The sequence below is a fragment of the Silurus aristotelis genome (genome assembly GCF_946808225.1).
Source record: "Silurus aristotelis genome assembly, chromosome: 14".
Taxonomy (NCBI): Eukaryota; Metazoa; Chordata; class Actinopteri; order Siluriformes; family Siluridae; genus Silurus; species Silurus aristotelis.
In genome coordinates, this window is record NC_139587.1 from 15,735,195 (window position 1) to 15,751,166 (window position 15,972).

The 15,972-nt window shown below is 38.7% G+C and overlaps 2 protein-coding genes across 4 annotated transcripts; one reads left to right on the forward strand and one right to left on the reverse strand.

Moving 5' to 3' along the window:
• The first annotated feature begins 327 nt into the window (after positions 1 to 327).
• On the forward strand, positions 328 to 6,031 carry mospd1 (motile sperm domain containing 1). The gene is made up of 6 exons (XM_083561432.1): positions 328 to 455; positions 2,209 to 2,486; positions 2,580 to 2,655; positions 3,999 to 4,231; positions 5,407 to 5,568; positions 5,657 to 6,031. The coding sequence occupies exons 2-6, from the start codon at positions 2,333 to 2,335 to the stop codon at positions 5,686 to 5,688; spliced, it is 657 nt and encodes a 218-aa protein (XP_083417558.1). The 5' UTR covers positions 328 to 455; positions 2,209 to 2,332; the 3' UTR covers positions 5,689 to 6,031.
• Positions 6,032 to 6,923: 892 nt separating this feature from the next.
• pabir2 (PABIR family member 2) lies at positions 6,924 to 15,090 on the reverse strand. 3 transcript variants are annotated; one of them, XM_083561536.1, is made up of 10 exons: positions 15,005 to 15,090; positions 13,066 to 13,144; positions 12,911 to 12,964; positions 12,083 to 12,126; positions 11,834 to 11,888; positions 11,079 to 11,180; positions 10,904 to 10,989; positions 10,753 to 10,814; positions 9,291 to 9,393; positions 6,924 to 8,956 (listed from the first exon to the last, which is right to left on the reverse strand). In XM_083561536.1, exons 1-10 carry the CDS (start codon positions 15,073 to 15,075, stop codon positions 8,821 to 8,823), a joined length of 792 nt encoding a protein of 263 aa, XP_083417662.1. In that variant the 5' UTR covers positions 15,076 to 15,090; the 3' UTR covers positions 6,924 to 8,820. The 3 variants fall into 3 exon arrangements, with proteins under 3 accessions (XP_083417662.1, XP_083417660.1, XP_083417661.1); XM_083561534.1 differs by lacking the exon at positions 15,005 to 15,090 and adding an exon at positions 13,437 to 14,488 and having other exon boundaries at positions 10,753 to 10,817; XM_083561535.1 differs by lacking the exon at positions 15,005 to 15,090 and adding an exon at positions 13,437 to 14,467.
• Between the last annotated feature and the right edge of the window lie 882 nt (positions 15,091 to 15,972).

Below are 15,972 nucleotides of genomic sequence, written 5' to 3' on the forward strand. Positions count from 1 at the left end.
AGGAAGCAGTAGGCTGTTGCATTAAGTCTCTTTATTGTATGCAAGTGAGTACCATATTCGTCTCCTACATTGGCGACTAGTTCATATCTTGCATGCATCCTGATTTTACTTTTGGTCTGGACTTGTTTTCAATTAGTAATAATGTAGATCTCTATTGTAGCTATGCACTGTATAAATTGCTGAAAACCACGCGTTTATATCACTGATTTCCCACTTCTTCTCGCTCGGAATCCTACTTTTTATAGCCTTGCAAAGCGGAACAAACGATCGTAAACAAGGAAGAGGACAGCATGTCCACAATTATTGTATGGAGGCTCGTTACGTCATAGAAACTAACGCCCTCCGGCATCCCAGAGTTCAGTGCGCGAACTGCAGCGCACCGACAAAGAAAAAAGGCAAAACAAGGGTGGGATTTTGCACAGTACCTCGCATCAACATTAATTGTCGTGACAAAGGTAAACCTTTACTGTTACTCAATTAAGATGCTGATGTGAATTTGACAATTAAAAAAATAATTCTGTTATAACCAGGGTCAATATGGACATTATTTGATCAAGCTGATGAACAAAGCCTGTATGGCAGGAGATGTGTACAAGCTCATATCTGGATTAGCACGATGTTATGTGGGCTGGGTTTTTTTTTTTGTACTCTGGTTTTCATATTAAAAGACTCGACAATCATCACCATCGTTAAATATCATTTATAGCGTAAAAGAAAACACGATGGCTAAAGTCCGGATGTCTACAATGTTTACATTGGGCTGCTGTAGCTGGAATAGCTTGTGGGATGTAGCTAATGTTTAACGAATACTATGTGGATACTACGTGACAACACGACAGCTTGTTAACAAACATCCCACAAAATGAGTTTTTGGGTGAAACCAAAGCCGTATCGGAGAAAAGATCATGTTACAGCCGGTTGTTTATGTGTCTTGTTAGCTCGAGCTACACCGGACAACATTGGCATACATGTCATATATGTCACAGCATTTTAGGAAGCAATCATCAGTCTGAGTACTGCGTCAACACACATGTTAAGTTAACTTATAGTCTACCAAACTGGTTGATATGTGTGTGTGGTTGTGTGTTGTTGATTTTGGGAAGTAAATATTAGAATTATTGCGGAATCTCGCACGCAATAGTAATGAGATCTGCGGGTAAACGTGGTCACGTGACTAGCCACGTGTAGCCTTCGGGGTTTTAATTTGGGCCTGGGCAGTCGCGTTGTGTATATATTTCTGTAAAATGTATTTATTTAATTAAAGGCTGGTTAACTTCTGTCCAGTATTTATTAGTTTTGTTTCTATACCTCAACTTCATCCATCCATGGGAACAGACCACCACATTATCTTTACTTAACAGATATTATTTTGCTCTGTTTGTGTGCCACTGGTATGAGATTTCAGTGTTTTTTGTGAATTCAGAAAAGTCTACTGACCATTGGTTGTCTTGATTATGTAAAGAGCAGCGTTGTCACTGGTTGGGCCATTGGACTAATTTTCAGGACTAATTGGTCAGTTTGGCCAAAATGAGACAAATGAGATCATACATGGGGCATACAGGGTGGAGTGTTCATGTAGAGTCTTATCCCAGTGCCACGCATGATGCAGCACTTTTTCCTATGAATGGCCAAAAATCCAACTCGATTGAAAGCCGATGGCCAAAAAAATCTATGTTGCAGTGTAGTGAACATTATATTAAAATGAAAGCCATGATTCCTTTCATTTATGATTTAATATCTAAAATGAATAGGAAAAAAATGACCTATTCAGTGACCTTCAGTGAGAGACATGAACCCTTATTTCCAGTAGTTTTTCCAGCTACTCAATCAAAGGTCACCATGGACCCACTTTAGCCCGTTGGTCAAGGTTTGGTTATTTCTGATATATAGTGTAGAGAAGGACTCACAAATAAGCTGTATTCAATCATTGTACACGTACAAAGTTTGCTACGCGTCTTCACTGTTTTTACATGCATGCACAGATGGGATTTTTTGAATGTATTATATAAACATATTAGAAATGATGTAAAATCCCACCTTATACACAGTTTATTCTCTTCAGTCATGGAACATTTTTTTCCCCTCAAAAGCTTATTTTTCTCTTCTTATAGATTTCTCTTTGTCACAGTGCTTTTGGTGCACTGAATCAGGTTTCGTTACTAAAAAACAAATAATAAAAAACAGATAAATTGTGCCTTTGTTTTTAAGGCTAATCATCATGCTGCGAAGGAACTGAGTGAGCAAGGCCAGCTGATGTTTAAGGGAGTTTCTTCACACTCTGAATCCAAAAGAGAGTATAAACTGAAGGGCTAGGTTTGCTCAGCCTGTGCCAATGCAGCAGCACAGCCGGCAGCCCGACCTAGTGGAAGGAAGACTTCCAGTGTTTGTGTTCCCCACGGAGCTGTTTTTTTATGCAGATGAGCAGGCCTCCCACAAGCAGGTGCTTACCCTTTACAACCCATATGAGTTTGCACTCAAGTTCAAAGGTAAGATCAACACAAGTCTGCAAGCAATACATGACTGTCTTTTAGTACACTCCAAACGGTGCACTGATTTAACAGTTTGTTGTTCCTTCTCAGTTCTGTGCACAGCACCAAATAAGTATGCAGTAGTGGATGCCACTGGTGCTGTCAAGCCGCAATGCTGTGTAGACATGTAAGTTTTTTAAGTGTCTGTTATTTAACCAAGAGATATATTGTTGATCCAAGCATTACATTTAAATAGGAACTACTTACTAGGTATACCTGGGTATAGATTTTAAAGAAAGAAACTACAAAAATGCGATGGACACGTTTGAACATCTACTTGTGACAGTTTCTAAAATCACCATTTGGTTATTTTCTTAGCACCAGGTTAAAATGCACCTAAGTTTAATCCAAGTTGCAGAATGTCATTGGAGAAAAAAGTGATTAGAAAAGTTTTGACAAGAATTTACAAGGTTTGATGTGATTTTCTTTTGTATTGAATTTAACAGAAGGTTATTTTGGTATGAATAGAACAGGAGGAAAATAAAATAGTTTTTGTTTATCAGCACTAGATTACAATTGTGTGTTTCTAATGAAATACACAAGACTTATTCATCATCATGGAACTTCCTCTATAGAGACTACCTCTATAAAAGCAGATTATTTGGCAGGTTTTGGTGTATTTGTCTAAATAATTACAAGAAGTAGACGTTTCAGAAGCAATAGTTGCTCTTGATTAGTTTGGGAAGGGTAATAAGGCCATCCCCAAACCATTTCAAATTCACCATTCAACAGTAAGAAGGATTGCTTACAAATCGAGAGCCTTTAAGACAGCTGACACTATTTCCTGGAGTGGGCTCAGGGATATTAAGGGGGGGTAAAAAAAACAGGAGCTATGTGACCTACATGCCTCAGTAAGCACATTAAATGTTCGTTTTCATAACAGCACAGAAAAATGCTGGACATCTATGGATTATATTTATTTGTGACTAGAAAAACCCCCTCTATTATGAAGCATGATTTAGGGTTGAATTAAGGATGATTTGGGTTTGTTTTGCAGCTTTAGGTCTCTGCAGTCATTGAGACAAATGTGAGATGTGTGTTTAGCAGCTTACCCGAATTGGGTCATGAAACATTGCAATGATCCTAAATACACCAACAAATCATTACCTAAATGGCTGTAGAAGAAAAAAAAAAATCTTGAAAACGATCTTGAGATACCAAAGTCCAGACCTCAACCCCATTGCAATGTTGTGGCAAAATATTGAGAGAGCCGTGCATAAAGAAATGGATTCCATGAAACATCAATTAAGTAATGTAAAAAAAATATATATATTTCTCCAAAACAATGTGGGATACTGGTGGACATTGTACTGTGTTGCAGTTGGTTTAGAATTATGTCTCTGTACTTTTTATTTATTTATTTTTTGTAAAATTAGATTTGTCTAAAGAAGTTAGTAAAGGCCACACAATTGAAATGGTCGATATGTGATCTTTCCACTTTGACCTCTTGCCGTTTCCTCCGTCCTATAGAGTGATCCGGCACCGAGACGTGCGGGCCTGCCACTATGGAGTGATCGATAAATTTCGCCTGCAGGTGTCTGAGCAGAGCCAGAGGAAAGCTCTGGGCCGGAAGGAAGTGATGGCCACGCTGCTGCCCTCAGCAGCTCAGGAGCAGCCTCAAAGCCGGCCTCAGGAGGAGGAGCGCAGGATGAAGGAGCAGCTCACTGACAGCTTGTTCTTTGAGCAGACTGCATTCCAGACAGGTAGCGACAACTGTACTAGACCTCATGAAACTTGAATTAACGAATAAGCACGTGTGAGTCGTGTGTGTTTGTTGAAGATCGGACACCGAAGAGATATTTAATTCATATGGGTTACTTTAAGCTCAGTATAAGCTAAATATTGGAAGACATTCATACATGTATCATATTAAGAAGAATTTGTTTTTATTCAAATTATATTATAGTATTCATTAACAATGCATCAATATCAATAATGCAATCGTATTTTGGTCCAGTACCATGCCCATTAATCTGTACTTCTAAAAAAAGTGCTCTGATAACAAGATCTGCTATCACCTGATACGATGTGATATAATTGCTAATGAGCAGACTGCATGAAAAGACAGCAGTCTGAAAGCATTCCGTGTGTAATAATGGCAATCAATGCAAAGCAGACTTCAAACTGTGCTCAGCAAAAAATATCCACAGCGGGAACTATAGCATCTTCCTACATTACGCGTGACCTGATTAAACATCTTAACTATAAAACCCAGCAGTTAGGGTGAGTGAAAATATCAACCCTTAACCAATAAATCTTTAATGACCAGCTGCTAATGATTTTTGACAACGAGGGATTCCGAACCATTGAAGACAATCATGTGTGCTTCACTTACAACACGAAAGTGAAACAAAACCAACTGTCTGTTGCAGTACTACTGTATAGTGCTACTGTCGCAACCCCATTAATGTAGCTAGCTAAAGCACTTAATTTACAATCAACTCAGCAATAAAAAAATTATTTTAGCATTTACCAGACATGCAAATAGTAGCATTGTACAGATTAACAAAGTGCAGTTGACTATGTAAAAATATATCCAATAAACATTACATGGTGCATATATATTCAGTAAATAACAAATCTCTGGGCACTGAATATGTGTAGACAAGTCTATATAGTAGAAATGCATGTTTCTTGGGTGAATGAACATGCTTCCTTGATTACTTCTTACAAATGCACTCATCACTACTGGTTTAGGGAAGTCATTGGCAAAGTGGTATTTACTTGTTCTTAATATTCACTGTGTAGTAGTTCCTTCTACATTATCCTGCTGGACAATTTTTGTCACTAGGTGGCAGTAGAGAGCTACGTCTATGACTAATAATGATTTGTTAATAATGATTGATTTGAACTTTTTTTCTATGTATGTGTTCTACAGAGAGTCGTGCAGCGTCAGGGGGCCCCAGCCTGTTAACTGTCCTGTTGGGCTTAGTGTGCATGGCTGCGCTTATGCTCCCTACACTGGGAGAGCAGGAATCCACAGTGCCTGTCTACCTCCACTTAAGCGTTAATAAGAAACTCGTAGCTGCTTACGTGTTAGGTGAGTTGCACTGTAAATTAAATTGTGTACAGATTTTTAATTTTTTTGCTCATGTAGCCATTGTATTTTTGTGTCTCTTCGGATTCAGGTCTTCTCACAATGGTTATCCTCCGCACATGATGTGCCACTGGCTGATGACTTTGTATAGAGGAACTGAAGAAAAAGAGGGAAAATAGACATTTGCACAACCAGAATAGTTGTGAAAAAAAGGGGTGAACCCATGTGAAAGATAAAAATCAACCCTTTTTTTTTAACAGGAACTAACTGCTTAAATGATATTACAACCAAGTGTATGCCCAAATGAAGATGAAAACATCATGGGGCCAGGGAGAAATGTACTCTGAGAGGACACCCAGAAACAATGACTGAGCTGGCGACTGAGCCACGCTGACTATCAGGGATGGTGGGATGGGGGTTGTGTGCATAACCATAAGGAATATGTTAAATTAAACATTTTACTTCATCACCTGTGACAGTGCCTTTATTCTTACTGCCACAATATGTAAAATAAACATGCATGTGGATTTGTCTATTAACACCTATAAAGTTTACAATGTCAGCCAAATCATTCTTGTATGGTTTTCATCCATGCAAAAAAATATATATTTATAAATGTTCATAAATAATGAATAGTATATTTTGTGCTATGACATAATAGTTGACTGCAATCCAATTATCTACTTATGTACACTCTTAACTGTACACTAGTAACAATATCTGCATAAACTGCAGTTTACATTTATAGGCTCGGATTTTTTTATTTTATTTTTTTTACAAAAATCCTGAAATGAATACACCAACACTTCCCCAAATGTGCTTTTTATATTTATATATATATAAACTTTTTTTTTAACGAAGAGGCAACTTAGGTTACTGTGCAGCACATTCAGCAGTGAAAATAGTGACTGTCTTAAGGGTATGGTGGTGCACTGTTGAGTCAAGAAAGCACAATTGACTGGTAGATCAACTACAGGTAGAAATTAATGCAGTGTTCTGACATTTTTGTTAAACAAAATGTTAACAAAATTGAACACATTGTATTTAAGTCCCATTATTGGAAAAGTTTGCAACTATCTAATAGCAATGTATTAGCAACTTAAACTACTGGATTTTATTCATTTCCCCATAGTGCTGGTATTTATTACGAAGAAACTTCCAGCTATTTCTTACATTCAGGGTCAAAGTTAATAGCTAAAAGCAACTTGAGAGAAATGAGTCCTACAATAAGAGCGCAGTTAAAATCTGCCGATGTAGCTTCTTTAATACTGTAATGTTGCTCGTTAATTATTTCTCAAAGAAATTGCAATATAAAAAGCATGACCTCTTTTCTGGCAAAAGAAAATCCATTCCAAGAATTGCCAGACCAATAATTTATTTTGTAATCTGAAGATCACTGATAAAGGGGACAAGAAACTATCTTTGTCCATTTAGAGCCGAGCTCAGCAAAGCACTCGACTCACTTAACACATAAGCTTAAGGTTTATGCTCTTGAAAAGAGGACATCGTAATTTAAATAAAAGACCAGACAAGTCCACAGGACAAAATAAAACAAACAAAAAAATTGCTAAATCAAACCACAAACACTGCAACCATCAATACAGTACAGAAAGGGGACCTCCATGACCCACATACTGCTCCTCCCCACCTCTTTGCAAAGACAGACATTCAGAGAAAGGATGTACAGTGCAGTTTTGCCTCAGCCATATTTCTAATATGGGACAATAAAATACACTTTCAAATTCATGAAGAAAAAAAAAAGAACAAAGAATTTACAATCATTTTCTTGCTTGCAAATAAAAACATTTACGATGCATCATGCTCTGAGGAAGTAAAGTCATTTTTTTTTTTTCAAGGAAACTAATTCATAAAGCCATTTACAGAAAAAGAAAAATACTATTTACTAAAATAACAAAAGCTCAAATGCACAAGTACAATTTTACATCTCTTATTTACAAACGTTTAATGGCAAACTACTTGAATCAGCAGATGACCCTCCTCCAGACCCATCAATCTATTAAATCTATTTAAATGTCTCCATCATCAGCTGCTTCTATTCTACTAGTTATCCAAACTGCGTTCTCGCCAAAATAACTGACAGTGGTATGCAGTAGTTCTTATGTTTATATAAAAATAAAAAAGGGCATTGAACACAAGTCATTTGTATAAGGTTGGTATTGTCACACAGTGATTCCAAAGACAAGCGAATAAGGGTCAAGCCACTGTTTTAAAGGGCTGTAAAACACACTGCAGTGAGGCAGTTCACTTCTCTAAAGCGGACAGGGCTAAACCACATCCCAAGGTGGTAGACCTGAAGACAAATTGCAACTCGGACTGTAGTGCTCAAATCCTGGATTTAGTGGTACACATCCCCATTAATATTGCAGTCGACCAACATTTGCGCCGCTTTCTGAATAGCTGGTGGCAACTGTTAACTCCATTAGAAAAAACTTAATGAAGCACTAAGAGTGATAAACAGGCACTCGTCAATAGTGTTGCCGCCTCCTATTCATCTGTATGAATAATGAAAGGCTGATCCTTATACACGTGACTAAAAGCGGATTCAAACGGTAAACGAATGTGACGTGCAATCGCACCCAGCTGTCAGTTAACTGCTCGAGCACTGTGCACACATTCAATCCCTCGTGGAACACAAATGACAAGCTAATAGACATTAAAATGTATGTACATACTTACAAAGAACATAAAAAAAAACAAGCTGGAACCAAAAAAAATTTAAATAAGTTAAATTCTCTCTCACAACACCTGTTGGCAATCCGTTTGTGTAAGTTAACAGACCTGGTCACAGCCAACCTACTGGTACTGTTGCAAATGGGAAAACTTTGCTCTGTAAGAGCTTAACTTTTTATAATAGAATTCTCTCCTCATTAAAGAAAGCCAGGGGAAAAAAAAAAAAATAAATAAATCATACAGAAACTGCAGGGTTCTGAAATGCTGTTCATTTCATTATGGAGCATCACCCCAAATATTACACCTTTTTATAGCAGCTGGTGCAAACAGCATTCAGTCTTTACTACTGCTGATTACCCAAATGGTACAGTCCATACAAAATACCTGCAGGGCTTTGGCTTCTTTTATTACAGAGCTTCCCCACAATGACCCACAAAAATCCTCACGAAGAAAAAATAAAATAAAAAATAAGTATGGCTGGGAAGGCATGGAACAGAAGCACAAGAAACTTTGGAGGATCATTCATGTGGCCTTTTCTTGTTCATATATACACACACGTCTCGATCACTTGGGTGAAAGGTCCTGGAGCGGGGTGAAGGGGGAGTTGCTTGAGGAGGGTGAAACTCCTTCCATCTTAGATGGAGAACCCGAAGAGGAGCCGACACTGCTGAGGCTTCCATCAAGCAGGTCAGCAGATAAACTGTAGGAATAAAAACAAATCAAACCTTAAGATACAACAGATACCAGACTAGCAAAAAAAAAAAAAAAAAAAAGGTAATCACTTTACTAATCTAAGCAAAACAGAGCTTCAGGTTCAAATAAAGATAATAGTTACTTACTTGTACTTGTTTGCTTTATATATTTTAGCCCAATAGAGTTAATGCAAACAAAATCTCTTACATTGGTAACACTTTTCACCAGCCAAAACAAGCTCAAAATGTTTCCAGGTTTTAGTAGACACTCTAGCTTGTTTTTTACTCAGGTGCTTTGTCATTCCAGTAATCATAAAACCAAATCAGATATGGAAAACATACCATGAGTTGAGTTCAGGCAGGTGGGCCGTCTCTGTGGACAACATGGTGGTGGTACCCTGGAAAAGTCTCTTTGGCTGGCTTTCTGCTTCCATCTCTCCTGAAACTAAGACGTGACAGAACAGATTTAACAAAAAAAAAAATTCTCTCAATAAAGTTCAATGAAGAGTGCTTTTCACAGTCCTGTGCACATTCATTAAAATATATGCTTCCTATCAGTCTCATGACAGCTGCCAAAACATCAAAATAATCTTAATTCCTAATCTTAGTCCGGTTCCAAATGAAAAGTCACAAGTATCGAGGTTCCACTGTGTGTGTGTGTGTCATTCCACATATTCAAATTGCCATGTTAAATATTTTTTTTCCCAGAAGCCTGATTAACAATGTCCTGCAAATATTGTGTCTTAATAGATTGCTAATTTGGAGCTATTCACAATTCTCTTTAAATCGACCAGAGCCACAGTCCCATCTGAAGAGAGCAGCCTACTAGGCATGATGCCATCACTACCTTGCTTCTCCACAGAATTAGGCCCAAAAAAATGCTACCTATAGCAGAATCTGCCATATTGTTTAGGGGTTAAGAAGGAATGGCTTTTTTCACCAAAAGAATGTGGGTTCTTTTATCAAGCCACACTACACCAAAGCCCAGACATGAAAAGACGACAAGATATTTGCCACATAAATCAAACGGCCAGCACTTGTTAAATTTTCTGCAGCTCGTTAAACGTCGCTGTAGTTTTCTAAAAGTTCTCCCTAATAAGCTTGGAGAGTCTGGTTCTTGGTAAGGTCACTGCCTTTTTCGCCACTCGTTATGATTCACAGTGTTCCATGGTAAACGTGTGTTGGAACTTTTTCCTACCCCTCTCTAATAAATACATTTCAACATGACATCCTGTACTCCTGTTGTAAGCTCTTCGTAAACTACGATTTCAGAATGAAGATGAAACCAGGATGATGTGGAAAAAGAAAAATTCTGAACTGACGAATCTTTACAGAACAGAATTAAACAGTTAAACAGAATCGCTTTACCAGAAACAGCTGTATGATTGTTCACATTCAAGCTATTGTCTAAAGTAATGTCAACAATGGTTTAAATGCGACCGATTTATCCTGAGCACCACCAAATGACATTTAAAAGGCTGTAGACACGCAATTTTAAAGATTCTGTGAAGATTTATATGCTCAGCATGTGACGTCATTTACAGCATCTGCATGCACAAAATGCGTAGAGTAGCTCAACACACTTTAAGGAAAGCATGATATGCCCCTGTACTGTCTCTGTGACAGAAAATAATATTCTCCTATTCTCACACCAATAAATGTTTGCTAGAATGTATTGATATGGTGAGGAAATCATGAGTAACTCCTACAGGCAATTTTAAATCCCCCTTACAGACAGACAGCCTTAGCATCACTACTCAGGACCATCCACAATCTAATTCTGTATGCATGCTGATAGTTTTACCTTTTCGTTTGATGGGCCCCAAAATGCTGGGTCTGATGCAGTTAATGGGGCTCTGACTCCTTCTGCTGAGCGCACACAGCACCAGATCATCGCATTAATGTTAATACATTAGCAGGTATTGTTTGCGTGTCAAATAAAATAGCACATTTACCTGAAGCGGCGTGTTGGGCTGGGAATTGGGCTGGGAGTTAGACCATTACTGCTCACCAATATTTGCAGAGATGGAGAGAAGCACTGCTGCTCATTAAGAAACGAGAACACTTGCATGAGCATTAGCGATATAAAATCAGAAAAAACAGAAGTGCATGAAATCGTCAAAGTAATACCTTCTTCCCAATTCCTCTGGTGGGAGATGGAGCCGGAGACACGGGCACAAAATCAATACGCTTCGGTGACGATGATGTAGACTTCTCAAAGTCGTTGTCACTCTGTAATACCACAGTACAGACACACAGTTCAACCCCTGATAATTCGCAGTTCGGGAAACTCGCAGCTCGGAAAATCCGCAGGTTCTCGTTTGGAACCTATCTAACAGCAAGTTTCGGATTATCTTAAAATTCGTGGGAATCCACAGCGGGACCGAATGTTCAGGAACGTTAGGAATAACATTTTAAAATATGGGTTTGGTCAAACACTGTACACTATTACGTTTAGGGGCTGCGTCCAAACTTCGTGGATTTTCAGAACTCGCGGGAGATCTCAGAATGTAACCCCCCCACGAGTTCCAGGGGACCTCTGTACACACCTCCAGCCCATATCCTAACAAACCGCAAAGTGCGTTTGTGAGGCGGAATGTAGGAGTTTTATACTACCAACACAGTCTGATCTCGAGAGACTGGTGGCCCTGTTAACTCCATCTTACTGTAGCATGCTTGTTTCTACACCCACAATCTCATCAGTGGGGAGAGGGTGGATGGGTTGTGGCAACAAAGCCACTGCATGCAAACTTCAGCCTTTGATCACTTACAAATCCTTTACATAGTATACGGGCCAACAAGTGTTACAGAAACCCAGTGTCCCATGATGTAAAGTGCTCAACATACAACAACCAGGAAGTTCTGGACATTACAGCAAGCCTTACCAGACTAAGACTTTCCTCCCATGACTGGCTCATTTGCATAGCAGCCTGCACCTCCCTAGTTGGACAAAAAGAATATAAAAAAAAAAGAGAGAAACAGAAAAAACAAAAAAAATCACTCAAAAATAACAGGAAATGGGTGGACACACCATGACCATAGAGAGGTTGTTGATACCAAGATTTCATCTGTTCAAAGAAATATTGTATTATAGTCACCCATAATGAACAGCATCCGGAAAGCCAGTTATTTACCGTTCATGAGCTGTTTCCCGGTTCATCACATCTACCCCCTCCTCCTTCAAAGACAGACAGACATACATATTACCTATTAATCAAGCAGCACCATTTACAAAACAGTAACATGCAAGCTCCAGTGTTGTGGAAAGAACAGGCATGTGCAATGAGATCTCTAACATTACACAATTACACAGAAACGGATAACTTTATCCAACAGATGTGGAAACCATCAAATAAGCAGGGTTCTAACAGAGCCAATGCGTAAAGGCAAAATAAAGACAAAAATGCACTTCAGTACATCATCTACATGCTCCTTTTTTTTTTTTTTTTTTTTACAGACTGAGTTCCATACTTAAGTGGTTCTCATCTCAATTGTGTTCAGTTTTACCCAAACAAAAATTTTGGGTGGATTTCACAACCCATTCCTTCTGGACTTCCCCTACAATCACACTACAGCAACCTCAGTTTCTCTGCTTAACAAATTGTGCTAAGAAAGAAAAAAAAAAAAAAGCTGCCTACTGTTGCTATTACTCCTAAACACTCAACATGGCATCTATTTTTGTAGTAGCTGCTGCATGTTAGCACTTCAAAAATATGGTTATTCCCCAAAAAACATGGTTATTCCCCAAAAATAGTACAATTTTTGGTTATTCCCCAAAAATAGTACAATTAAGGGACTTAAAAGTTTTCTTTTGGTCCTTACACGTAAATGCACAGATTCTAGAAAGGAAATGGAGGTTTCCATTCACATTCACCAACAGCTTGTGTTTTCAAGTATTTATAAGTTAAAATTTCAAAACCTACTAACACGTAGTAGAGTTAATCAACAGACGCTGGGTTTACCTGTTTGATTCTTTCAAGCCTGGTGCTAGGGATACGAACTGGAGAAGATGGAACCTAGGTGTTACACAAACAACAATAAGCAGAAAGAACTTTGTGCACAGTCAACAACATGGTGATTATGTGAATGTGAACCAGATTTATTGCGTGTTGCACACCATGTTCGGCCGGTTAACAAGAGTTGTGCTGTTTCGTCTGCTTCGTTGGATATCTCTCTGGAAAACCTGAGAGTTGTCACTGAAAGACAGAGTTAAATTGTTACTGAATGCAAAGTAAAGGCAAACAAAGCATAGGGTGCGTTTGCATGGACATTGCGTATAATGTATACAGTCTGTGCTTTAAGACTAATGGCCTTGTTCGCTTTAAAGTGTTTTGCAAATCTGTGATTTCACACTCCTGATATCAAGGAGGGTGTTCAAGTAACATTCATGCAGTTTAGTCGAAATTGGTCGAACCCAGAAACTGTGAGAATAAATCTTGGAATTGGTCTTAGTTCATGAAAATGACGGACGATAGACGGTCAATGAACCTTAAGCCGTTTATCATGGGCTCGCTGTTGGATCGCCGCAAGTGTCCGTCTCCCTGCAGCAGAGCCGACGGCATGTCCAAGTCCAACTCCATCTTCTCCTGCGCCATCATGCCTTGGTTGTTCATGGTGCTTTCCTAAATGTCCGAATTCACTTCACAACCGCGTGCACTTCGTTTCTCCGCTAGAAAGCTACATCGTTGAGCGCCTCAAAGCAGCCAAAGCGAGTTCAACTGCCGCTTTTATTTGCGCATCTCGCAGTGTTCAGGCAGTTAGCACAAGCTAACGAGCCCTGCACGCGTAAAGGACGTCTACAACCGAAAGCAGCTGCTAGCTACATGCATGGCCACACTAACCAGAAATCACGAATCCGTATACGGAACCATGTGTCCATGATTTTTTTTCCCCGATCAAATTTTCGACGTAACCTGCATGAACACGCGGCCGCACAAACTTCTAAATCGTTCGGTACACCGCTTACAGCTTTCTGGCTTGTTAGCTTTTAGCTCTTAACGCTACTTCCTCGGACTCCAGCAAGCTTAAATTTCAACTCCTGCTGTTTTTTTTTAGAAAATACAAAAAAAGACACGCAATAAAAAAAAAAACACCTACAACCTTCCCCGAGCAGGAGCTGGTCGTACTGGGAAATGTTCAGTTTAACTGTAAAACACAAAAAGGTTCAGTTGGTCCTAATTAGAAAAGAAAAACTAGCATCCTGGCTAACCAGCCTGTCTCTATATCCATGCAAATATATATAATATATATATATAAATATGCTGCTGATGCGCTAGCATGCAATGCTAACCCGCTACCTATATCACTACTCTATTATTGAACGAGCAAACAACTTATTATCCATCATCCTCTTTCTGTCCAACCTCTGTCCTGCCCGAGCATCAGTCTGAGCGAACAGATAATGCGAGTGCATGAATCTTCCTGTGCGAAGTTTGTGGTTATATCCCTGTGGGCGCCGCACTGGACATCGAGACTCGACCAAACTGTTCCGCCCTCCCTGTTATCGCCGGGTGACCGACAGAACCTGCACCAATCAAACCTCTGGGTCGCCGCAAGCGTAAGCTTTTGAAAGGGAAACCAGGGCGCGGGTAGCCAATGAAATCGCAAGTTCATCGTACTTCCTGGAAACGTTACGTTCTTACGTCATATTTGCCCCGCCTTCATTTTCGGCCCAGAGAAACGCATGCGTGCCTTGAGCTCTTTGTTGGTAAAGTTACCTAAGAAATTATTTTACTAACAAACAATGCAATATTAAAAGTTTACGGAAGCATTTACACAGGAGCACTGAATCATGGTGAACATATAATTATACTTTAGCACATCTTTAAAAAAACACCCTTTATTCACACTATAGCAGCCATGTAGGCCAATACTGGTAGGCCTGGTGGTATTCATAACAAAAACAGCTGCTAAGCTACATGAGTTAAAATATCATTTTTTCCTGTTGATTTCTAAAGAATGTATGATTTATGATAGCTCAGCTTGTCTTATAGCAGCAGAAATTATGCACTGCAAAAAAAAATAAAAACAAGCCAGCCTGGGTTCTAAGGCCTTACCTCTCCTGCAGCAAACACCCTCTCTCCACGGCTCTTCCTTCAGACTGACCAGCCTTCTGCAGTTTAAACATGTTCACACTTCACTGCTTTAAACTACCAAATCCTTTTACTATATCATGTTATTACACGCACTGTATTTCTGATTACAACATAGGAATATGACACACCAGAACTCATTTCCATTCTGTATTTATTTTGTTTCCATGTAATATGGTAATACAATGCAAAGATCCTGACCTGCACTCATACTTATTTATTATATTTATAACAGTGAACTGTAAATATTTTTTTAATAATTAGTATCTAACTGCCTATTAATGTCATCTATCAATTTTTTATTTAGTCTTCACATTATGAAGACTTCATGCCACAGGGAGAATATTAAAAGGGTATTGTCTTGTTCATTTCTTTGTCATAGTAGGAGTGTTAACATATCAGTAAGGAAGCTTGATTTTAAATGAACTATATTTTCTATAACTATAAAAACTATAAAAACCTAAACTATATTATGCTTGGTTGACATGTTGGCATAGCGGATAGTGTTGCCACTTCGGCGATCTTGAATCCCAGTTTTATTGTCTGTTGAAGTTTCTCTGCATGTTCTCTATATGCCGATATAGAGCTTACAAGGGTTTCCTTGGGATTGTCTGACTTCCCAAACCACATGAGAAGGTCTATCTCCGGGTTTCTAGGACAAGTCATGTCATTGCTTGCATTTTTTTTGGTCACTTTTTGTTTTAGTATAGCCTATGACTAGGCACAAGGACAAAAACAGCACAGAGTAGGTAAAGAGACATATAATGATAACGAAACTTATACATGGTAAACAAAAAATATCTTTAACCAGATCACCATTGGAATTCACAACCATATTTATTTAACTGGCCTGATCTTAGATAGTTCTTAAGAAACAACAAAGCTCTGTGGAAGTTCTAATGAAATTATTTATATGAAATGGTTTCAGTTTA

Coding starts and splice junctions, on each gene's coding strand:
- mospd1 (XM_083561432.1), top strand. CDS start 2,333: ATGCAGCAGCACAGCCGGCAGCCCGACCTAGTGGAAGGAAGACTTCCA. Junction 4,232..5,406: donor GCAGACTGCATTCCAGACAG/GTAGCGACAACT, acceptor TGTGTTCTACAG/AGAGTCGTGCAGCGTCAGGG. Junction 5,569..5,656: donor CGTAGCTGCTTACGTGTTAG/GTGAGTTGCACT, acceptor CTTCGGATTCAG/GTCTTCTCACAATGGTTATC.
- pabir2 (XM_083561534.1), bottom strand. CDS start 13,561: ATGAACAACCAAGGCATGATGGCGCAGGAGAAGATGGAGTTGGACTTG. Junction 10,818..10,903: donor AGCCCAACACGCCGCTTCAG/GTAAATGTGCTA, acceptor GTGTGCGCTCAG/CAGAAGGAGTCAGAGCCCCA. Junction 9,394..10,752: donor GGGGCCCATCAAACGAAAAG/GTAAAACTATCA, acceptor GTCACGTCTTAG/TTTCAGGAGAGATGGAAGCA.